The sequence below is a fragment of the Rhododendron vialii genome, chromosome 5a (assembly GCF_030253575.1).
Source record: "Rhododendron vialii isolate Sample 1 chromosome 5a, ASM3025357v1".
NCBI lineage: Eukaryota > Viridiplantae > Streptophyta > Magnoliopsida > Ericales > Ericaceae > Rhododendron > Rhododendron vialii.
Window position 1 is genome coordinate 34445551 of NC_080561.1, and position 25968 is coordinate 34471518.

General features: G+C 36.8%; 3 protein-coding genes across 3 annotated transcripts; all 3 read left to right on the plus strand.

Moving 5' to 3' along the window:
- The first annotated feature begins 4051 nt into the window (after positions 1-4051).
- Positions 4052-7862, plus strand: LOC131325857 (F-box/kelch-repeat protein At3g23880-like). Its single transcript, XM_058358332.1, has 2 exons — positions 4052-5493; positions 7631-7862. The coding sequence occupies exons 1-2, from the start codon at positions 4216-4218 to the stop codon at positions 7637-7639; spliced, it is 1287 nt and encodes a 428-aa protein (XP_058214315.1). The 5' UTR covers positions 4052-4215; the 3' UTR covers positions 7640-7862.
- Positions 7863-18815: 10953 nt separating this feature from the next.
- LOC131327850 (F-box/kelch-repeat protein At3g23880-like) lies at positions 18816-19584 on the plus strand. The gene is made up of 2 exons (XM_058360978.1): positions 18816-19275; positions 19370-19584. Exons 1-2 carry the CDS (start codon positions 18816-18818, stop codon positions 19582-19584), a joined length of 675 nt encoding a protein of 224 aa, XP_058216961.1.
- Positions 19381-20165, plus strand: LOC131325861 (F-box/kelch-repeat protein At3g23880-like). Its single transcript, XM_058358336.1, has 2 exons — positions 19381-19935; positions 20075-20165. The coding sequence occupies exons 1-2, from the start codon at positions 19701-19703 to the stop codon at positions 20098-20100; spliced, it is 261 nt and encodes an 86-aa protein (XP_058214319.1). The 5' UTR covers positions 19381-19700; the 3' UTR covers positions 20101-20165.
- Positions 20166-25968: the final 5803 nt, after the last annotated feature.

Below are 25968 nucleotides of genomic sequence, written 5' to 3' on the forward strand. Positions count from 1 at the left end.
ATAGGAAAAGAAATAGGAAGGAAAAGAAAGGAAAGCTTTGGAATATGCTGAGGAAAATGGAGAGAAATAAGGGTGCCAAAATCTGAAGACAACTCTCCCATTAATTTTCCCTTTCTTTCCATTTTCCTCCTGTAGCCAAACTAGAAAAATTTATTTTCTTGTAGTTTCTTTTCATTTACTTTCTACAATCAAATAAGAGAAAAAAAAATCACTTTCTTCACATTTTTCCTCTCTTTTCTTTTTCTTTCCTTTCCTTTCCACAAGTTCCAAACAAACCCTAAGTTTTGTAGAGTAACTTTTCACCGGGCCAGCTAATCAACGACATTATTACTATTTTTTACTATTTACAGCATTGGACTTAAAGCATCCGCATCAGCCTCATTAAATTTCAAATCAAATTACACCATAAACTATCACTTTATTACTTTATCTAGTCACTTTTAAAATTCATAGTCCATCAGACTCTCTATTCTAAGGGCATGTACACCAGTTGAGCTAAATGTCATTTTTAGCTATTCTAAAGAGGAAAAACCAAAAAAATTGGCTGCACCAAATTAGGTATAAGAGAATCTTTTTTACCTTTGCCACATTGCCTCGTTATTTTAAGCGATCCACTATTCATCAATGGTGAATTAAATATTATATTTTCACTCCAGCCGTCTCTCGTTTCTCTCACCCCATTGATTTCCATACTTCTCCCCCATTGAATTTAATAGTATTTTATAGGATAGAGAAGATGATAGAGACTGTTGGTGCAAGCCCAAACAAAAAGTTAACAGGTAAAAATAAAATTGATAAAGGTAAAATTGATAAAGGTCCAAATTGAGTAGGTTTTTTAACTAACCTTGATGTACATGTTTTAACATGTGATTTATTAAGTATCTGCTCTTTATTTGAGACTCTGTAGAGCAAAAATTTGATTATTAAAGTTTTAGAGACAAAAATTAATTACGACCCTTTATAATAATATGATCAGAAAAGTAAAATTTTTGCATTGGTTCAAACAGATTGAAAATTGAGCCCCATATGTATCAAATGCTCCGCACAACCATTCAAACCAATAACAGAATAATTAAAGAAAGAAAAGTGAGGAGAAGTTCACAAATACTGTATAACAAGGAACTGTACCAAAATTACAAATTTTGTAAAGCAGCAAGGTAGCCCACAAGACAAGACTGGTGCATCACACTTTTGAGTAAATTTGTAACGATTCGGATTTTTGACCCAATTTTTTTTAATACAAATTTATATTTTTAAATTCCTAATTCAATAATTAATTAGATTGAATAATTAAAATATATTATTATGTGTATAATTGATATTATTTGCATTATTGTATAAGATATGTATTTAAACTTTAGATATACAGGGAATCAGTGATTCATATTCATCTCTTATCTTTTCTATCTAAACCCTAAGTAGAACTCTATTCAAACTAACTCTCCACTTCTCTATCTCTCATCCTATACATAAAAGCGTCCAGATACATTCTCACCATGTACATATATGCGTCCACATACATTTGAATTGAAAACCCCCCAAATGTGGCACTTGTCACCCATCTTTTTATCATTATCAGTATCACTCTCCTTCCTCATTCCACCACTTCTACACTTATCATCTCACATTCTCACTACTTTATTCTCTCTCATTATACATACCCACATAATCCGAAAATTGAACACCAGTATATTATTTCACTCCCAATTTTATTGTTGAGTCTAGAATAGAGAGAGAGAGAGAGAGAGAGAGAGAGAGAGAGAGAGAGAGAGAGAGAGAGAGTTGTGGCCGTAGGTGCGTGCACACCGCTGCTGCGGGCCCTGTCGGAGTGCCGCCGAACGCTGCCTCGAGATTTCAAAACCACCATGGCGATCTACGGACACCGCATAACACTTATCCGAACTTAGAATCGCGTTTGAGGTAGTTTTTCGAAAATCCAAAACCTTTATCTGCATTTTAATGGAGTTACTTAGATTTAAAGTTTATTGAAGATGATGATCTGCTGTTAAATTGTTAATTTATTTTTAGTCCTGTTTATATTAAAATTTAGTCTGATTGTGCTGTAATGATTAGTGTTATATCCTGTGAAAATTTATGATCGTTTAACAAATGTTTGATTGTGAAATTATTATTGATGATACATTGTTAATTTGTATTTGAGTGGACGTTTACGTATTTAATAAATTATTGGGGTAGATAAATATTTATGAAATATTAACAAGAATATTTTATTAGTAAAAATTTATTTAGATTGTAAACAAGAAATATTTTAGATTATATATTAGTTAATCTTTAACTTTAATAAATATTAACTAGAATAGCCTCTCATAATTTTGTTGTTATAAAAATCTCATATTAATATTTAATATAGTTAATAAATACTAAATTTTGCAATAAGTATTTTTTTTCAATAAAAAAAATTAGTTTGTAAAATCTATAAATAGTATGAGAGTTAAAGAAAATGTTTAAATAGTAGAAATGTTTTATAAAATTTCTAAATGAGAGAAATATACTTAATTTTAAGTGTAGTAATTAATTGTTTGACTGAATATTATTTTGTTACTCGCATGATTAATTCTATGACAGGATTAATTTTATCGCATGGTTATGTGTTGTTAGTACTTTTAGTTGAAATGTTGAACCGTGTGATATTTTGTTGTGGCTGTAGATTGGACAAATAGGTTCCCTGGGTGGTTACGAGTAGTGACTCATGTAGACGATGTTAAGTAAATGGAAATTGATAAAGTGTTGGAAGTGTGATTGTGTGGATTGTGATTTGAGCCATGGTGATGGCAAGGGTAACCTATGGGGCCCTGTGTTGAAATGGGTTACCTGAGGGGCCCGGTGTTGTGACACTAACGTATGATACGTCATGGGAAGTTTCTCTTCGAGGAAGAGAATGGGTCCCATGAGACGATTACAGTTAGTGAGACGTTAATGTATGATACGTCATGGAAAGTTTCTCTTTGAGAAAGAGAATGGGTCCCATGAGACGGTTATAGTTAGCGTAGGGTAGTGGATGTCCGACCCTAATGTACGATACGTCATGGGATGACTCGATCCTCCTGTTATGGTCTTAAGTGAGAACATACTCGGCACATAACTTAGATGCGCTCACCTAGGACCCTGGTGCAGGACAAGCAAGAGGAAGGGTGGACCCATGAGACGATTGTAGTTAGTGGATGTGGGAGGAAAGGATCTCGCGGAGAGAATCCTTAGATTACATGTAAGATGATGGATAGTAAAGAAAAAGACGATGTGTTATTATTTTGTACCTTCGATGTATTATTAATTATTATATTGTTGATCTGCATATTGTGGTATTGGGTTTTAGGATTTCTACTTAGTGAATTATCACTCAGGATACGTTTGTATCCTGGCAAATCGTTTGCTTCGGCGTTCAATTTGCCAGAGTGTGCAGGATTCCACAGTGGAGCAGTTGATACATGTGGGACCCCTGAAACGGAGTCTGGGCCAACAACATTGCTTGGAATTTCGTGTCAAAACTAGAGTCGCTCTGGAGTTGCTTTTGTTAAGTAAATGTACGTAGATTTTTGTATTATTTTGAAATTGTAATTTTTGTATAAGGATAAACAGGGGCCTAATAGTTTGTAAAATTTAGTGTATTTTTGGGTTAATGCTTCCGAAATTCCTTGGAAAATCGGAACGTTACAAAATTGCTCGCTACACTAGCGGCAGGAGAGGAATAAAGAGGGAGATGTGGATGCTCCAGTTTCCCTTAAAAAATTAAGTACTTATTTATAACTTTTAAATTTAAAAATAATAGGTTTACTGAAATTTTAAAAATATGTAACATGAATTTTATTTCTATTATATCCTGCAAAAAAAATAAAAAATTATTTTCATGAATCAATTATTATTAAGTTTGGAAATTTATTTTTTAAATACTTATCCGAGGGAGTGGAAAGAAAGTAAGCAAAAAAAGACTCTTTAAAGTGTACATAAACGGCTCAAATATAATTCTTTGCTCATTTTCTTTGTCCCTGGCGAACTCTTCCACTATTCAAACAGAACGTGACTAATCCACCAATAGCCCGTGGATGGAAGCAAGCAACACCCACTATCACACGAGGCTACCCACGTCCACTTTCACCTCCTCTGTAAGAGATCAATCTCGCGCCTCCGGTTGGGAGCAAAACCCTTGTTTGGAGACAACCTTGTTGGGTTATCAACGACATCATCGAAGAGGGAAATATGGGTCTAATTGGACGAATCTGTTGCTTCTCCCTCATGCGTTCGCCATCCAAATCCACCAATCACCCAGAGGATTTTCAGCCGGAAATCATTGGCGCGGATGAAGAAGATTTTCAGCCACCGCCTGAAATCACGATGGGCGCCGGAGAAGAAGAGTCTCAGCCAGTACCACTGCCGAACCTGCCGCCGGAAATCACGTTCGAGATACTGTCCAGGCTAACCGTCAAGTCGCTGCTGCGATTGAGGTGCGTTTGCAAGTCATGGCGTTCTTTGATTTCTGGACGCGAATTCGCGAAAACCCATCTCAGTCTAGCATCATCTATTGACACCGATTACGCCCACCATAGACTCTTGATAACCAGTCCATTTGCCGTTGTCATGTCGTGTTCTCTTTACTCTATTTTGGACGAGCATTCTGATACTGATGTTGTTGAACTTGATTACCCTCTGTATGGTGACGGCTGTGGTGGACATCTAGGAGTAAGGGTCTTAGGATGTTGTGATGGGTTAGTGTGCGTCGAAACTAAAAGTACATTATGCTTATGGAACCCGTCAACTAGGAAATCCAAGAGATTGCCTAGTGTTAATCTGCCGCACGGTCATGGAGTAGTCTATGGGTTTGGTTATGACTCCTCTATTGATGATTACAAAGTGGTGGGATTCCTTTATGGGCATAGTGGTATTGATTTTGAAGTCAAAGTGTATACGTTGAGGACTGATTCGTGGAGAAGGATTGGAGACTTTCCTTATGGTGATCTTCCTTATCGACATAGTTCAGGGGTATTTGTCAACGCGGCCCTCCATTGGAATGTGGGCGGGGAGCCCAATGGGATTATTGTTTCTCTTGATTTGGCGAAGGAGACCTATGGAGAGATTTTGAAACCTGAGTATCGAGATGGTCGTTTGTATGAGACATTGTGTGATTTCAATGGATGCCTGTGTGAACTCTATGACTACCGCATTTGTGCTCATGTGTGGGTGATGAAGGAATATGGAATTAGAGATTCTTGGACCAAGTTGGCCGTGGTACCTTATGTGACTAGAGTATCGAATTTACAATATACCATGCCATTTTCCATTTTTAAGAATGGTGAAGTTTTATTGTATACCCGTAAGCATTTAGTTCGCTACAATCCAAAAGATGGCACATTTATCTATCCTACGTGTCCTATTGATTTAGCGTCTTCTATTTTGCATCCCTACATTGAGAGCCTAGTCTCGGTTGACATGGATGCTGACAAAGGGGTTCCATGTGCACCAATACTAAAGGGAATAAAGGTAAGTTTAGATTGTTTGATTATGCCTTACTAGCCTTTCCCTACTCTTTTGAAAGCACGGCATGTTCATATATTTGTTCTTTGGTGTCTTTTTAATCTCTTAGTGATGTACTCAATGTTGATGTTAATACCACACAAAAAAACAAACAGAGAGAAGAGGTTCCTTTGCTCATATTGACTGAATTTTGGTAAAACCACCTGTTAAGTGTGATGGTAAATCAGGTAAATATGGTTTCACATCAATTTATCTTTGACATCGCTTAAGAGATGATGGGTCTTGTCTTCTTGATGTGCACTTGACTTGATTCTTTTAGAATGTTTATGGAAATTTGAAGGAATAGGTTGAGGCAAATTTAGAGAATTTGGTAAACATGCATGACAAATGACACTTAGGCCAAGTTCCAACTACCAATCAATGGTGTATAAGTTTCTCATATATAGATCCCCTTTTCTTTGTGTGTCGTATGGTTTTTGTTAGTGTTTGTCCCACATTGGCTATTATAACCTTCAACACAATTATATTAGCTTGAAAGGCCTCTCCACTCATTACCAAATTGTTTTTAGTTGGATGCCTTAACATGATATCAAAGCAACGCTTTCAAAAGTTTTTGGACAAGACTCTCTTGATCATTTGCCCCTGTTGTTTGTGCCTTAAGCGGACTTTGTTTCGTTGTTCGTTGTGATCTCTATGTTATGGCTCCGTTTGATCAAAAAAAAAAAAAAAAAAATTGTTATGGCTCCATTGTTTACCTCTCCACTTGCGGGTCAAGGTCACATGTGGGGGTGAGTTTTAGAGTTTGTCCACATTGGTTAATATAACCTCCAAAACTAGCTTATGAGCTTGTGCGGCCTCTCACTCATTGCCAATTATTGTTACAATAGTTAAATTAACACATCGAAAGAGGAGTTGAACTTTTGATCTCCTTTATCCTGGCACCTAAGTGAAAAAGTAGCCATATTAGTTAGATTAATGTTTATGAGGAACATTAATCTGTTTCCTTCACTAGCGAGCCTCACTGCTTCGACTTTTTTTAATTGTCTTGCGAAAACTCGAGGTGAACTGACAGGCCATGCATGTTTAATTCATATGTAATCCTTGTGATTAATAGTTTTCAGTCTTCCCTTAGATGTATGAGTTTTGGAAGCCATTGGTTGAGTTTTTGAGCTTGAATCTCTCAAACCTGTGCAAGTCTTGCATGTTCATACTTGCAGTATTTTGGGGGATTGATTAGAGGAGTTGGACACGTCATAATGAATTCAAGGCTAAAATCGACCGTGGACGTTTTTTTGGTGGAATTGCACAAAAATCTCCCACAAGCGTATATGCTACATGTGCGCATATTAGTGCCTCTTTCGCAAATTCGTGCCACATTTTGTTTTTTGCTGCTCGCATGTGGGTACCAGCCCATTTACTGCACTGTCCACGAGCTTCAAACTACTATATGTCCATCATCCTGACTCCAATTGAGGTGAGTTTATGTCTAAGTTGAAGCCCAAAGTTTACTTTTCCGTGGGATTGGTGGTGGATCCATCAAGTAATTCTAAGTAGAGAAAAACTTTATCGCTGTAATGCTATGGAGTAGTCTTAGGATTCTGTTTTTATTTTTTGGGTTTGTTGCATTTTGACTTCATCGCTCATTTAGGACGTCCACCTTTGACCTTGGACCATACCGTAGAGTATTAGAGCATCTTTGCAGTGAATTATGTCGGACTATTTGATCAAGCTCAGAATTGAGGAGAGTATTACGCACCTTGGTAAAACTGCAATAAGGATTCCATTTTTGTTAGTTCATCACTTTATGTAGTTATATTCTTTACTGAATTCTATGGATTCTAGACTTTTAATTGTAGATTACGAATCGATTAATGGCACAACAGATGAGTCCTGCTCGAGGACAGAAGCATGCTTGGATTTACAGGATTGTGCATCCTGTTGTCGAGCTGGTCATAATCCGTTTAACCATTCATTGGTACCAGACCATAATATAGAACGTTTGTATATTGAATTGCTTAATGACCATTTGGTTTACAAGCACCTTGTTACATGAATTGTTTACTCGTCCATGGGAAATTATAACATTTGTTTGCAGTTATCTCATATGAACGTTAACTTACGTTACTGCTTTACATGTTTTCAGGAACTGTGAATGGGATGTGATTATATTGTAGTTCTCGTGGAGTGAAGATTTATACTTGCTTTGTGTAAAAAAATGGGTTGTGATGACAGGCAATGCTCATTTATTTGTTTTTGCAATGTTAGCGTTGCACAGCTTTGGAGGGTTACCTATGGGATGGCTCTTTTGGGAACTTTTATTTGTGTAATTGTGGCTTGTCCACTCTCTTCAATGGTTAACAAAGTTATTTTGCTTCTGCTTGAGCTTATCCCCTTTTTGTTACAACCCAATGTGGCTTTGGTATTGCCCTGTTTATGATATGGGTTTGTACCACACAAAGCCTCTGAGATTGTAGGAATTTTCCTGTCGTCATGTTTCAACTCGGCAATTTTTTACAATTTTATTCCGCAGTTTATCTAAGTTTGCAAAAGCCTCCTCTCTTTCTCTCTCATAAGGAGCCCACAAAATACAAATACAGATGCAATTGTGAATTTGACTTTAGGAGAAAATGAAAAAGAATTTATTTATTTATTGGATGCAGGAAGCTGTATTTCATTTCTGATACAGCAAAAACATCTGGACCTGCAGAATTGCCATTGGGTCAGTCATAGTTTTAGTACAATTAACGGTACCAAACTGCCATGTTATAAGAGTGTTGTTCACAATTCCTGAGATCACTTTGCTATTTGTAAGTCCTATGAGAGGAATGAAAACACCATTAGAGCAAGATTACTGACGAGAAAATCTTTTTTATTGAGTTATCTGGGAAAAAAGTGTTTGTGGAGCATCATCGCGCGCATTTAAAGTGTATTGTATGGTTCAGATTTTAAACATACTTTTTTGGAGAAAATTAAACATACTTTTCTGGAGAAAATTTGAACTCTTCTCCGGAAAAGTTTCATTAAAATCCAAACCGTTGATTGCCGAAACAGACAGCTGTGATCTGGCGCCTCCGTGATTTGCTTATTCATGGATCCTCCGTGAACTTATGTATCTAAATGAGAACAACATCTAAAATATGCATGGAATGCCCTATGGCCTGCGTAGTGCGTACTGTGTGTCCCGTGGTCCCATGGGCTAAAGGTGTGTGGTTCTCTCACAATGTCCCTCGGTGGGCCTTTATTGAATGGCTAACTTCCTAGGTAGATTATCCACCAAGGATAGACTTCTAAGTTGGGGTCTAAGGGTGAATGCAACATGGGTACTTTGCTGCCTGTAAGATGAGTCTCACGAGCACTTATTTTTTGAATGTAACTACTCCAAGTATGTGTGGACTCGTATGCTTGGAAAAAAACAACATTGTTAGGCCTTGTTATGGGCTGGCTAGGGAAATTGATTGGTTATGCACTCATATGAGGACGGACTCTTATACCAAAAGGACTTATAAACTTTCCTTAGCTGCATCCATCTATTGGATATGGAGGGAGAGGAATGTTAGGGTGTTCCAAGGAATTAGCACTTCTGCTGAAAGTTGGTGGTCCAAGATTGCAAATGAAGTCAGAGCAAAGTTGGTGGCCCAGGAGTTGAGTATTGTTGCTGTCTTTGATAGCTGGGTGTTTTCTTGTAGCATTGTTTGCTTTTTTACTTTGCTTTGTTTTGCTTTGGCCTTTTTGGCCTGACTACTTGTAAAGGCTATGCCTTATGTTTGGCTTTGTTTGCGTGCATTGAAATGGTTGAGTTACAAAGAAAAAAACATCTAACATATGCGTATACGCTCACAGTCTTATAATAAGAACATCAATTCTTTCTCAATCAATCTCTTTATTTCTCATTCTTCGAGAAACAGAAAGATCATTTCAAGCTTGAATTTGTTCATTTGGAATTTGTGCAATTCTACGTCTTCATTTTGATTTATTTACTTAGTTTCGTTGTTTTCTATTTTTCACTGTTTTTCTATATCGTTTCTTAAGTTTAACATGTTGAAAATTATTTGGTGCGCTGAATCAAATCATGGAAAAACCTAGCTCCGCTTGTCTCGCGTCTCCAAAGGAAATTCCTCCTTGTGAACTATTGTTAGTGTAATATTGACTCATCTAGCTATCCTTGCAAGGTTTGGCAATCTCTCGGCGGTTGATTGATGGAAAATAAATAGTTGAATTTTGGTGTCACGGCATGGATGGCTTTCAAAAATGCTAAGCTTTATTACAACAAAATCCTACAACATACTTATAACATCATTACACATCAGCATTGGAGCCCTGATATCTTGTAGGATTTTATTATAAGCTTATCATTTTTGGGATTGGCTATTGCCATTTGTGGTTCAATTAATATTTGGAAAAACAAAGATATAGAACTATGCCATTTTAGAACCAAGTTTGCCCCAAACATTGGACTTGGTCTTAGTAGTATCTAATAATAGTGTTACATAATTTCAACTCCAAATGGAGTGCTGCCTTAGAAGGAACATAAAGGAAAACACTACGTGAAAAGTATAGTTTTCTTTTAATTAATGATTGGAAAAATGACGGCCAATAATGTATTTTGATTCAGCATCACATGGTTTTAGAGTTATTGATGCATCATAGAAACGTAGAAACGAGAACAAGGCGAGAATCTTCCGTCACTCACGAACAAAGACAACTCTTCTACAAATTTGTTGAATCCTAGTAGTACCAGAAATATAGGAAAGCAAGAGATACTCTATCAATTCAATATCATTAATAACAGGATTCCGAAATATTGCCAGCATTCTTGAAGTACCAAAAAGGAAAATAAGATATAAGGAAACAAAATCAACCGTAATTCCGTTGACCTAGTAACCTTCAAAATAGGAAACATCAATCAAAATAAATTAGGAAACTAAATACGTCTACGTTATTCTGACTTAAAAATAAAAATACTAATTAAACCAAAATACGACTTTCTCGGAATTCTCCCTGCATCAATTGTCCAACACTGAAACTCATGTCACTGCTTTCCTGCAATGCCAACCAATTAATTAAACATCAATATCACCAACAAAAGAAGCAATTTCTCTATAGTTTTGTTGTTTTTGAATCTTCCATTTATACAAAAAAATGAGAAAAGGTAAGAGATATTATCGTATTACAAAGGCAAAATTAATATACGAAATCCCTAGACTCTGTGTATGCAATCCAACAAGGAAAGAGAAGACATTTTTTTATTTAACAGGAAATGGAAAATGATAGGAAATTGCGTGAAATATCGGTTCTTGATTCAAATACAATCTTTTAAAGAGTAGCTAATTTAGCATTTCAAGATTTTTTTTTTCACTTCATGGGAACTCAGTTTTGTTTTTCATTTAATTAATTTAACAAGAAAATATCGGTTAATGGATCATGTGTCCCTTACCTTGTTGCTGCATCCAGTCATAGCCAACCGAAGCCAACTACAAATTAGGAATGCACAAATTATTAATTAAGGAAGCTTAATTAATTTGTTCAGTGATAATAATGAATAAAGATAGAGATCTGATTTTAATTAATTACACTTACATTTTTCGCAGCTTGGGTTAAAGCCTGTTGTTGTGTTCTCTCAGGATGGGCAGCTATGAGACGCTCTGTCTCCTCCCTTCCATTGTAAAAACGTACATATGAGTCACTTGGTCAAGGGTTTCTTGAAAAAATAATTCGAAAAGTCTACAGAAACAGACCACAGCCACCAACGGGCGCACGGGACCCACTCCGGATCCCGCTTGAGTGATACGATTCGTTCAATAAATTTCAATAAATTTTTTTAAAAACCGAGCGGGCCATGAAGATCAGTTCAATCCAATATGTGTAGGTGCTCGATTCAATCTTCCATTTTTTCATTCCGATTCCGGATTCGTGGAAAAAATAGAAGATTGAATCGAGCACCTAGTACATATCGGATTGAGTTAATTTTTCACAAGTCCGCTCGATTTTTTATTTTAAAATTATTGAACGGCTCCAATCATCCGTCCCAAGTGAGCCCCGCGTGCCCTTCGGTGGCTATGGTTGGTTTTCATAGGAGGTATGAAAATAATTGGTGAAAGCGTTAGACGAGCAATTTTAATAATTTTTTCAAAATATGGGTAAAATTGTGTGGAATTCTTATTTCTATACTTACTTCATGAATTGGTGATATCGGCTATGGAAATTTCTTGGGGCAGCTGTGTAACAGATAATCCAGAAAAAAATCCGAAAAAATATAAGAATGGTTGGTTGGAATTTACTTATCAAATAATAACTGAAAAGAAACGGAATAAATATCGATATATACGTACGTTCTGCAACTAAGGGTGCTTCAGGAGACGGCGGCCTGATTGATGTGGATGAGGTTGATGAAGGCTCCCCCGCCTGGGATTATGCACAAGAATTTTCTTCTTATTTTACTTAAGATGTGAAAATATCGAATTTTCCAAGGAGATTAAAAAAGAGGAAACTGCAATTAGGTTTTTTATTTTATTTTTTCTTCCTGGGCATAACAAGTGAACAAAAAGGAAAACCCAACGGCCAAAAAACATGAATATTAGGTTCCGTAGTATATACCTACACACACAGTTGATGTAAAATTGAGAAATTTATTTACAAGTAAAGTTTTAGAAATAATTTTTCACCAAGAATAATGTGATCAAAGATTTGGAATTACGATAAAAGTGAGTGTCTTGAAAAATAACCATGTCATTCCATATGAAATTCTATACAAAAATCATGTTTTTTTTTTATCGGCAATTTTTTTTTTATAAATCGTTGAAAAAGATTACAAAAATTTAAAGGATCACAAGCACACCGGCAAAACGGCACCCGAGAACCAAACCCAAAAGAAGGCAAGGACTTTTATGAAAATCATGTGTTGGTATCAGGCTATCAGCCATCAGTGTTGTGATATAGAGGTCATATAGTTTTTGTCATAGACTTTGATTATCAGCCAAAAAGAGTTTTTAATTTTGTGAGTGAGGTTAATTTGAGTGTTGTGTGGGAAATTGAATTCTCTCTTTTTCCCGTCAATAAGCTAAAAATAAAACTAATTCTAACAAAGCTTTAACTTTGATCGAAGTACCTTTCATGAATGAATTAATTGCAATAAATTAAATAGAATGCTTATGAATAATAAAATAAATAGACTGCCAATGTTAAAAGTGGAACCTGGAGATAAGCTTCGGTTATAATCGTGGGTTTAGGGCAAAACCTGCATTCCACTATGCCTGCGGTTAACGACCCAACCTAGAGAGAGAGAGAGAGAGAGAGAGAGAGAGAGAGAGAGAGAGAGAGAGAGAGAGAGAGAGAGAGAGAGAGAGAGAGAGAGAGCATTTAGGAATCTACTCCATTAATATCAAGGGGAACAATTTAAACATCACAGACATTGACCTTTCTTTTGGCTTGCCCTTTTGAGGTTTTTTTTTTTTTTCTTTTTTCAGAGGATAGCTAGAATGTTAGTATGTATGTATATGTAAAATTACTATGAGAGTTAACATCCGTCCATAAAAGTCGAACTTTAAACTTCGCGCTCTAAAGAAACGTTGCACAATCATGGAAAGGGTGTATCAAAGTGATAGCTACTGAAAGGGATAGATGAGATATATAATCCAATTAAGAATACCATAATGATAACATAATTTAACTATTTCTGACTAGATGCTTTCTTTGGGGGGACGAATTTCATGCATATTGCAGATAGTTAAAGAATTTAAAAAAATCGTGCATATTTCGAGACTCGTATTATAGACGTATCGTAAAAGTATAAATATACTAATCTCGGTGTCTCTCTTTATGTATACTAATCTATGCATATGTCCAAAAGTATAAATATGTACCGGAATAAGGATGTTGCAGTAGGCGCAGGGTATGTAGCGATCCATGGTGTTGATTTTCTCTTTCCCAATATATGAATACAGGAACGAGTAAAAGGGAAGTGGTTTTGATGCTTCGTAGTGTGAGCTATATATATAGCTTCAAAGGTGGCAGATACCATAAACTAAATAGGAAATTAGCTAACAATCGCGGTAGCTTTTTTTTTTTTTTGGAAAGAGTCAAAAAAGGAAATCTAAGGTTTACTATTTTGATAGGAACTATATACGTACTCTTAATCATAATTTCCTCTTCTCTCCCAATTATAATATCACGTAAAAAAGGAATCTATATTTCAACACAGCAGGGAAAAAGTTAAGGAAAATATTCTTTTAAGGAATGATTTGTTTAAGGAAACAAGTAAATTCTATATATGTTCGAACGTCCTATTTTTGAACTATTTTAATTTCATAAACTCGAAGGAAATCTCATAAGAGTATAGGGCCGGGCTCGATGCTTGGGTTGTCCAAACTCGACTTCAAGCTTACATTGTGGTTTTAGCTTGAATTACATCAAAATATCAATATCAAAATGAAACCCGAGTAAATGCATGGTTGCCCAAAAATTATTTTTGTTGCCTCATGATAGGGGTTGCCTAAGGCGAAGGTCTTGTGGGGTTTACCTTTGGACCGGCTCTGTAAAAGTATCATTAATTCTAAAATGATTGTGTTCTGGTGGGAAAATTCTTCAGTGCCGAGTGGATACCTCGTGGTGTCCGCTCAGAACATCTAAGCCATCCATTGCATTTTTGTATGGCTAGGATTTGGAGAGAGAAAGTGTTAGGATGAGGAGACAAAATGTTTCAATTCGAGCCATCCAAAAATGTATTGGACAGTCCGAATATGCCGAACGAATACCACGTGGAATATACCTAGCCGGCACCGTCGTATTGGTGGTATAAACAAAAGGAGAGTTCTTTCCATGAAATGCGTGCAAGAAGCTTTTTCATTGGATCTCTTCCCTACATGACATTTTTTTTCTTCCCATCTCATCTTCACCTTATGTCACGTACACTTTCCAATTTCCAATTCACAAACCATTCTTCAATTTATTTATTTCCTTTTTCATTGATTTGGAAAGTACCGTAAAATCTCATTCCCTATTGTCATATATTTTCTTTTGGTCATACTACGGTTTAAATCAACGGAATTAGGGGTGTTAGTAAGTTAACAGGTTAGTCCACATGGGGTCAAAAGGCTGTCTATAGCTCTGAACTCCAAATGCGCCTACTGCGAGGCTCGAACCTACGCCTCAGTGGGAAGCAATGCCTCACACCAACTGCACTGCAGTGGGTTTGGCCCCATTTAGCCAATTGGCCGGCCAACTTCCAGCATACCTATTCACCTAACCTAATTATTTGCCTCACTACAAGAAAGAGTAACGGCACCGGCGCTTAAAAACCGGCGTTGAGGGCAACGCTGATCGTCGGCGAAGTAGGAAGATATACAGATGGTGGGGCGCGTGGCGTTCAACTTGTCATCGTTGTGTAATTTCTTTATCAAAATGTGTCATCCTGGCTATATAATTCTTTTGTTGCCGAAAATGTCATAATTATCATCTTGGTCTTTTTCATTTCTTTACCAAAGCATCGGGAAATGCTATGTCCGCGTTTTACGGGCCTTTTGCGGCGTTTATTTTAAAATGCCAGTAAATCTGTGATTTCTTGTAGTGGAGGCATTTTCTTAACAAGTATATTTTGAATCCGTATCATTTTATTTTTTTCATTTAGGCCACTATTTTTCATCTTTGAAATTTTCTGGTCATTGATGGCTCCGGTAATTGGTAAAGCCGGTTTTTTGGGCTTTATCTTAGATATTTTCAAAAATATAGAAGTTATATTTTTTTACTTTTCCGATTCGTATTGGAAAACCAAAAAAGTGAGGCGCAAACCTAACAAACACAAAAAATTTGAATGAGAACAAAACAAAATAACAAATAAAACTCAAAAAGGCTTAGCGGAATGCCAGCTAGCGCATGCCGCCTGAAGGCACGGGTCAAAGGATTGGGTATTCAATACGGCTCTGAGAATGCTTAGCAAGGTATGATAAGATATGAGAGTTGACAAAAAAAAAGACGTTATGTTCATATATTGCATTTACATTACGCTATATGGTTGTTTAGTAAAGTAAAAACACATGCCATTATCAAAATAAACGACGTGGATTTCGCAGATCACAATAGTGGTCTAGTATTCCAAGCCATCATTGATGCGAGCGGAGAAGGTACAGACGAATAGGTTGAATTAAACCCCTCTAATAAATGGAGAAAATCTTCCAAGTAAAATGCAAGATGTCAATAGCAAATATAATTCAACATCACAACTCAAGAAGAATTTTGTGCAGAGTTTTATGCTCCCTTGCTTCTCCATCATACTGAATGACACCAAAAGCATTTCCAATGAGATGCATCAGCAACGGTTCAGTGGGAGTAAGGTGATGTACGTTGAAGATGTGCCAGCCTACATCAGACTCATCTATGACAATTACCATGTCCAACCAACATGACTCTCCTCAAGTTATAGCGTAGTCTTGAACTATCTAAACAGATTAATTATAAGAAGCTATTATGCTGTGTTTGGTTTGGTATTTGAAAAGTTTTTTGAAAACTAGCAAGGGTAATAAGTGGAGAAAGATAGAGAAAGAAATGTTAGAAGCAAACTACTAATGCCTACCCCCCCACCCCCCCCCCCCCCCCCCCCCCCCCCCCCCCCCCACACGGCCCTCCTTCCCCCTTTTACCCTCTCTCTCTCTCTCCCAGCACTCTCCCTCTTATTTGATTTTTTTGTTATAAAATTTTAAATACTAATAACTTGTTTTTCACGTATTTTTTTAATAAATTTTATATTTTTGAAATCTACTCAACGAAATCTATCAAACAAGCCTAATATTGATGGTAAAATAATATAAAATGGAAAAATTATATATTTTACGTAGTCTAAACTGTTTAAAGAGGTTGAAAAATATGTTTCAAATTTCAATCCGTTTTTACGTAGTTTAATTATGACCATTTAGGATAAAATGAGCAGAAAACTAAAATCTTTCCACCAGTTCAAACAGATTGAAATTTGAAACACTTAATTTTTTAAACATTTTTAGACAGTTTATATATTAAAAAATATAATTAAAAAATTAAGTGTTCCAAATTTAAATCCAATTGAACCGGCGGAAAGATTTTAGTTTCCTGATCATTTTATCCTAAATGGCCATAATTAAATTTTGACTCTAGGACTCTTGTTGATAAGCCCTAAGAGATATTTGATTCTAAGAAGCCAAAAATTCATTATGACCATTTAAGATAAAATGAAAAAAAAACAAGATCTTTCCACCGATTGAACCGGATTGAAAATCGGAACACTAAAATAATTTTAAATAAATAAAAAAGAAAAAAGATACAGAGTATAAATATTATTAATTAAATAAAAAAATAACAAAAAATAGGTTCTCGGTATTTTTGGAATGAAAAGGTTACAAAATTAAGGTTGAAAGTTGGAAAAAAATTAATCGCACCATTGGTTGAAAGTTGCAACAATTGGCCAGTTTGAAGTTGGAAAAAAATTAATTGCACCATTGGTTGAAAGTCCTTCTGAACTCACATCATCTTTTTCAGATCAACAGAACCCTGCATTGATAGCGTTGGTTGAAAGTTGGACCTGCAGCATTTTTCAATGTTACCCGTTGCAAAATGCATCAAATGAAGCACAAGGATGGGCTCATCCTTATGAAGCACGCCTCCAATTGTGGTATAAAGTGATGCAGATAGATCCGCTGGGGCAACAACCACAACTTGGCGGAAATATTGACTAAATTTGTGTATTTATTTATGTTCATGTATTGATTCTATATACTTAATTATAATTAAATGAATTTCGATTTCAGTTTGTATTATTGATTGTTCAGAGAAATATAAAGTAAATTTAAGTGAATTCAACATACATAATTTATTTGAAAACTCAAATCTAGAAGTTTCAAAAAATGAAGGAAAAAAAAAAAACAAAAAGATAATATATTGGGCCCAAAAAAATTATTTAATATTTAATATTCAATATTAGACTTGTTTGATAGATTTCGTTGAGTAGATTTCAAATATATAAAATTTATTTAAAAAAATATGTGATTTCAACATTTTCAAACAGTTTATATATTAAAAAATATGATTAAAAAATTAAGTGTTCCAAATTTTAATCCGTTTGAACAGGTGAAAATATTATATTGTTCTGATCATTTTATCCTAGATGGTCATAATTAAATTTTGACTCTAGGGCTCTCGTTTTTTAACCCTAAGAGATATTTGATTCTACGAGTTTCTTAGGGTTAATCAACGAGAGCCCCGTATTCAAAATTTAATTATGACAATTTAGGATAAAATGATTAGAAAACTAAAATTTTTCCACTAGTTCAAACGGATTGAAATTTGGAACACTTAATTTTTCAAACTCTTTATACATTTTAAACTACCACAAAAATATAGTTTTTCTGTTTTACATTATTTCACCATCGATATTAGGCTCGTTTGATAGGTTTCGTTGAGTAGATTTTAAAAATATATAATTTATTTTAAAAAAATAGGTGAAAAAAATTATTAGCATTTGCAATTTTATAAAAAAATAAAATAAGAGTGAGAGAATGCGGGGAGAAAGAGAGAGAGCGCATGGGTAAAACGGGAAAATCTGATGGGCCGGTGTCAGACCCCCCGACACGGGGGGGGGGGGGGGGGGGGGGGGGGGGGCAATTAACACCTCTCATGTTAGAAATATGGAGAATTTATGGAGAATTTAAGCAAGTCAAAGGTTCTATTGGCACAGATATATAATCTATACCAATGTGTACAAATTCTTTTTGGAAAAAAAAAAATGATTGGAGCTACTCATTTTATTTAAAATACTTTGTTTACAGTCCTTATAAAAAATAAGCTCAATCCGGTATTGGTTAGGGCGGCACGAAACGTCCAACTTTGTCTCTGAATTCAGGCTTGAATTCTAAAATAAAGTTGTATGTTTTGTAAACGCCTTTATCAATATCGGATTGAACTTATTTTCTGTAAGAATTATAATCAAAATATTTTAAACAAAATGAGTCGCTACGATCCTTTGTTTTACCTAAAACTTATACACCCATTGAGTGCAGTGGCAAAAATTATACTATGCCCTTGGGGCATGGCCATGTGGTGCCTCAGGGGCTCTCTGCACCACACAAATATGTGCGGGCCTCATATTTGTGTGGTGTAGAGAGCTCCTGGGCACCACATAGCCATGAATAATCTCTCGTGCAGTGGAAATGTGGAATTCTGTTCGTCCTTCTCATTCGTTCAACGCTTCCAGCCCTAACCCTTATTGAAGCTTCCTTGTTTACTCTTTAAACCCAACCACGAAGACACAGACCCTATCACAGAACCATTTATGGCGACTGAAAGCGACTCCACTTGTGGAGAATCCGAAAATGCCAATCAGACACCTCCAAGATGAGTTCGGGCCGAATCTCCCGCCCGAACTCTTCGATGCCATCCTGTCGAGGCTCCCAGTCGAGTCTCTTCTTCGCTTCAGGTGCGTTTGCAAGTTCTGGCGTTCTTTGATTTCTCATCCCAAATTCGTGAAAACCCATCTCAGTCCAGCATCTATCAACAATGATTATACCCACCATAGACTCCTTATAAGACGTGACTATCACACTTATGATGTGAAGTCGTGCTCTCTATACGTTGTTTTGCATGAGCATTCTTATAATGCTGTTGAGCTTGATTGCCCTATTAAAATACCTCATCGCTATTGGTTTGGGGATCTATTTGTTGGTTGCCGGGATGGATTAGTGTGCATAGCAATCGAGAGGGAAGTATATATATGGAACCCGTCTACTGGGAAATCCAAGAGCTTGCCGAGTGCTTGTGCCATTACTTGGCGAGGTATGGGTTTGGGTATGATGACACTATTGATGATTACAAGGTGGTTGGGTTCTTTAGAGATGTTAGTAAAGGTCGTTATGAGGTTGACGTGAAGGTGTATTTGTTGGTTGCCGGGATGGATTAGTGTGCATAGCAATCGAGAGGGAAGCATACATATGGAACCCGTCTACTAGGAAATCCAAGAGCTTGCCGAGTGCTCGTGCCATTACTTGGCGAGGTATGGGTTTGGGTATGATGACACTATTGATGATTACAAGGTGGTTGGGTTCTTTAGAGATGTTAGTAAAGGTCGTTATGAGGTTGATGTGAAGGTGTATACATTGAGGTCGGATTCGTGGAAGAGGATTGGAGGCTTTCTTCATCATCTTTCTACTTTGGATGGTTTAGGGACATTTGTGAACGGGGCCCTCCATTGGATTGTGAGGATGAAGTCCAACGTGATTATTGTTTCTCTTGATTTTGCGAAGGAGACGTTTGCAGAGGTTTTGCAACCTAATTATCTAGATGGTCGTTGGTATGAAACATTGTTTGTTTTAAATGGATGCTTGTGTATACTCTGTGGCTACAATGTGTGTGCTGATATATGGGTGATGAAACAATTTGGTATTATAGAGTCTTGGACCAACTTGGTTATGATACCTAGGGTGGCACATCAATCTGGTTATTTGTATTCTGCACCATTGTGCATTTTGAAGAATGGTGAAATTTTACTGAAGATTGATTCACATTTAGTTTGGTACAATCCCAAAGATGGTACATTTAATTATCCTACGATTCATAATTGTTCACCATGTTTTAGTGCGAATTCCTACGTTGAGAACCTAGTTTTGCCTTGCATGGACGCTGACAGTGGGGTTCAGTTGCAACACCGATACCGAAGGGATTAAAAGTAAGTTTAGATGTTTGGTTATGTCTTACTGGCCTTTCTCAACTTGTTTTAATGCACCATTTGTTTGGGTGTACTTCATGAAACACAAGTTTGAAGTTTTTGCTAAGTTCAGAGTGTAGAAAGTTGAAGTGGAAAACCAGACAGGAAAAAAGATTAAGTGCTTCAGGATAGATAATGGGAAGGAATTCAAGAATGAGCATTTTCTAAAGTTTTGTGAGGAACAAGAGATTCAGCGACACTTTATAGTTCGAAAGACACCATAGTAGGATGGGTTGCAAAAAGGATGAATAGAACCATAGCAGAAAAGGCACGGTGTTTTGAGATTGAATGCGGGACTTCTAGAGGTTTTTTGGACAGAATCAGTGAGTATGACATGTTTTGTTATAAATAAGTCATCGAGTGCTGCTTTGGATGGGAAGATAGTTGAGGAGATGTGGATAGAGAAAGAGGTTGACTACTCAGGGTTGAGAATATTTGGTTGTCCAGTCTATGTTCATGTTCCTAGTGATGAGAGGTCAAAGTTTAATGTGAATTCTAGATAGTGTATCCTTCTTGGTTATGAGAAAGGGGTAAAAGGGTACAAGCTTTGGGATCCAGAGACAAAAAAAGGTGGTGATCAATAGGGGTGTGGTATTTGATGAGGAATCTATGGTCAAGGCACAGCGGAAGGTTCAAAAAACTGAGTCAGAGGAAGTGAGCAGTAGATAGCAGGGCATACAGGTTGAGCTGGAAAGTTTTGATATAGGTGATATGCGGCCAGATGAACAGCAGCAGCAGGAGCAGCTGATGCGCCCATTCGGTAGTCGTTGAAATTTACCAAATGACCGTCAAATTCAATTATTTATTGACCGGACTACAACTAAAGATTTGCATAGTATAGCGAGAAAGTCCGAGTTGATCCACAGGGAGCTCGAATATAGCTTGTTCGGATTGTAGATGTAAGGGTTTGTGGCGTTTAGGCGGCCAACTTTTGGTTTTCCTTTGAAAGGTGGAGAAACACTCTTATGGAAAAGACTAGAAATGAATTTTAACTAAGAATTAAAGGTGGCAAGGTAATGGAGTTACTAACGCCCGTAACTTAAGCCATCTAACAATTCTCAACGAAAACGCGGTTGAATCGCACGGCATAGGCTATGAACCGGAAGATTTCGCTATGAAAATGGTTAGACTTGATATAGAGTTTGAACAACAAGCTTAACACAATGCGTGACATCGCTCCCGGAACCATATGAGCGAGCACATGATCATCGGAGATTAACAACGCCAAAACTTGCATTGAAACTAAATATCAAGGTCAAGAACTAGAAGCATGGTTTGGAAAACAAGCAAGTTCTTCGGTTCTTTTGGCAAACACGAGGCGAGACATAGCTCACGGAACCATATGTGCAAGCATATGATCACCGGAGGTTAACATCGACAAGTTTTGTTAGATAAAAGGCGAACCACTCACATTTCCAAACCAAACCTCAAGTCTTAAGTTGAGAAAGGCAAGATTAACCAAAGTCACAAGGTGTTATTCACCCATGGCCAAGCTTTATTGACTACTCACACATAGCTAAAAGACTAGAAAGCATGCTAAAATTGGAAAACATGTTTAACCGATAGAAACGAAAATAAACTTGGTATTAAGGAGAATCTAGTCCGTAGCTACAACATTAATAAACGAGAAAACATCAAACTAGGAATTAAACTTACAAGTATTGAAGCTTGAACTAAGAACAACAATGGCAAAAAGACTAGAAAGAAAACTAACCTAGAGCATAAAGTAAATTATCAACTAAAGTGAGAGGGAAGGGTATTTATACAACTCAACTTCTCTCCCAACAAATATCCTATAAACATACCAAAAGTAGCAACTATTCCATAAATGAAAGGTCCAAAAAGCAGCAAATATCTGGCCGAAGGCTCGTGGTATCGATACGGATTAAGCAAAGTATCGATACCATGCTGCTAAGTTGAAAAGAGCATTTCCCTGTAGTGATCCCGTATCAATACGGGTTAAGGCCATATCGATACAACAAAACTTGTCTTCCCACGAAACTAATGCGTATCGATACAGAATAAGGCTGTATCGATACGGGGAGGTTATCTCCAGTCTTCAGGCCAGCTTTCAAAACTTGGCACCCGACGGCTCCCAGCAGCTTCCACAGCTTCATAGCACCTTATTTTCATTTTCTAAACTTAAGTAAAACTACATTTTAAACATTTCTTTTACATTTTCTTTACTTTAATTTATTTAATGAAAATAAGAAAGTACCCCCCATTTGAAAACAATAGCATTACCAGAATTTCAAGATTCCAATTAAATCAAAATGTCAACCCCCCACTTTTAGTGTAAAATGGAAAACTGCGCATTTTTCTCAAGCAAAAATGGCTCAAAACATGACATTGCTCTTCAAATAAAACCTTGTAACTTTGTAGTTACTCTTACAAAAATTCAAGGATCAATTACCGCCATTTTTAATCTCGAAAATCAATACTTTTTTCAGAAAGTCATTTTTTCCATACTTAGACAGATTTTAAGGGGCCGATAGGGTCTTCGGATACTTGGAAGCACTTGGGCCATCCATAGCGTTGAAATGCGCCTTATTTGCATGTTTTTCCTGAAAACACTAAAAACACACCTTACGTGCAGTATCAAATAAAAGCTAGATAAATGCAAGTTAAAACAACATAAAATGAAACTAGTCGCACCAAATATCTACAATATTGGGTGCTCATCAGCAGCACCAAAGCTTAGCCACTGGGAAAATCAAGCACACTATCAATCAACCGGTGAGATATGGGTTTGAGGAATTGGTTTCTTATGCATTGACTACTACTAGTGGTGATCCATCTACTTTTCAGGATGCTATCACGAGTTCTGAAAGGGACAGATGGATGGAAGCCATAGTGGATGAAATGGAGTCTTTACATAAGAATAAGACTTGGAAGTTGAAAGAACTGCCCAAGGGAAATAAGCCAGTGGATTGTAAGTGGGTATACAAACAGAACGAGGCAGCCACAGAAAAGGAGAGGGAAAGTTCAAGGCTTGGTTAGTAGCAAAAGGGTATTCACAGGGGAATGGGATTGATTTTGATGAGGTCTTTTCTCCAGTGATGAGGCATACATCAATCAGGGTTATCTTGGCATTGGTGGCTAGCTATGATCTAGAGTTAGAGCAGATAGATGTGAAAACAGTATTCCTTCATAGTGATTTGGAAGCAGTCATATACATGGAGCAGCCTGAGGGGTTCATGTAGCCAGAGACTGAGTATCTTGTTTGTAAGTTGAAGAACTCACTTTTATGGGCTGAAACAGTCTCCAAGACAATGGTATAAGAGGTTTGACTCTTTCATAATATGGATTAGGTATACACGCTGTGAGTATGATTGTTGCGTTTATGTTAAGAGTCTTGATGATGGTTCCTATATTTTCTTGCTTCTTTATGTGGATGATATGTTGATTGCTGCAAGGAGTATGGTTAAGGTAAACAAGTTGAAGTCTTTGTTGGATAAAGAGTTTGAATGAAGGATTTGAGAGCAGCTAGAAAAATACTTGGGATGGAGATTCGCAGAGATAGGTCAGCTGGTAAGTTGTGGTTATCTCAGAAGAATTATGTGGTGAAAATGTTGGAGAGGTTTAGTATGAATAATGCCAAACCGGTCAACACTCCATTAGTAAGTCATTTCAGATTATTTTCGGCTCAGTGTTCGATGTCAGATGAAGAAATTGAGGATATGTCGTGGGTGCCTTATGCGAGTGCAGTGAGTTGCTTAATGTATGCAATGATTTGTATGAGACCCGATTGGCACATGCGATTGGCACATGCGATTGGCATAGTCAGTAAGTATATGGCCAATCCAGGTAGAGACCATTGGAAGGCCGTCAAGTGGATGTTCAGATACTTCAGAGGTACTTCGAATCACAAGATTATGTTTGGTAGGCAACGGGATCAGATTTCAGTTGTGGGGTATGTCGATGTGGATTATGCTGGGGGTTTGGATGATAGAAGGTCTACAACTGGTTATATGTTTACACTTGTGGGTGGGCCTATTTGTTGGAGATCCATGGTACAACCTTTGGTGGCTTTTTCTACCACTGAGTCTGAGTATATGGCGGTGACTGAGGCTGCTAAGGAAGCATTGTGGTTGAAAGAGTTTGTTAAGGAGCTTGACATAGATTAAAGTGGAGTTCAGTTACATTGTGACAGTCAAAGTGCCATTTATTTGGCAAAAGTATCAGGTGTATCATGCTCGAACCAAGCATATCGGTGTGAGGTTTTACAAGGTGAGATAGTTGATTGATGCAGGTGATTTGATATTGGAAAATGTGCACACTTCTGATAATGCAGCTGATATGTTGACAAAGACGGTTACTGTAGACAAGTTCGAGCATTGCTTGGACTTGGTTAATGTCTCCCGGTGCTAGGAAAAGGAAGGCATCCCCCCTAACTTACTGGATGGTGATGGTTATCTTCTGAAGGGGCGAGAGTATATTCGCCAAGGTGGAGATCCTTGACGTAGAGGAATTCACGAGAGACTAGTTAACGTACTAGTCTAAAAGAGATAAACAACTTGTCGCAACGAGCTAATCTTGCACACAAGAAAGAAAGAGAAAATCTCTACAATATTATTGATTAAAAGCTTTAAAAGCTAAATAAGTGAATAGGTTACAATCCTTTTTATAAGTCTCTAACCTTAGAAATCTTACTGAAAAAGAAATCTTAAATCAAGTCAAAACAAGTGGCATTAAAGAAAAGATATTTCCTATTTAATTAAATAAAATTCTAATTCTTGTAGACCAATAATCCAAATAAAGGTAAAAATTAAAATCAAATTAAATATGAAAAGTTAATAATTCTAACCTAAATGAAAATATTCCTAGTAAAAATCTTATTCTAAAACAATAGAAATAAAATATAGAATCACCTCAATCTTGTCCTACATCAGTAAAGAATCAACACAAATATGCACAATTTACGAGTATAAAACAGTAAAGAATCAACATAAAGATATACGTGGTTTCCCAAAATCGGATACGTCCACGGGAGCGAGAGTAGCTGATGTTCTTTATAATCACAATATGGAATAGGGTTTACAATATAGAGTATTTATAACTACTATATTCTAACCCTAATCAGATTTGGCCTGTATCCCAAAAATACCCTTGTACGATACCGTACAATACTGCGGGGGGTGTTGCCTCCTTACCCCTCAATTACAGAACGCCTAAGCCTTCGGCCCAGTCTACTTTCATTGGATCATCGACGATGGGCCAGATGCCGTTGCTCTGCTACGCTCCACTCGTTCTGCTCCATTTCAACATCTGACATTCTTTATAGAACTCCTTAATACCTCTTCATACTTAACATATGACCCACAGTTCTAACAATTATTAACCAATCAGCATCCTTTTATCAAAAGACCATTAAGATGAATGAGTCAACATGGACATTTTTTCATAAGGGGGTTAGTGTGGGCGAGTTTTAAGGTATAGAATCGTCATTTTTCCTCATTCCGTCAACAGAGTTAGCCAATTTTTTTATTTCATATAGATGAGGGGGTCTGAATAAGCAGTTTTAAAGGTTATGGGGTCTCCGTGTCCAAAATGTATTGATGAGGAGGTCTCTGTTCATTTCATCTTATTTTTCTTCCTGTCATTTTTGTTATAATTATAACATGTCTTGATTAGCTTACGTGCATCTCGATTAATCATGAGGGACCAATTCTACTATCCATTAGCGATGGCCCCATTTAAATCAGAGCAAAGTTCTGTATGGCTTAGCCCAGAGGTTTCAAACCTGAAATCTTAGGAGGGAACAA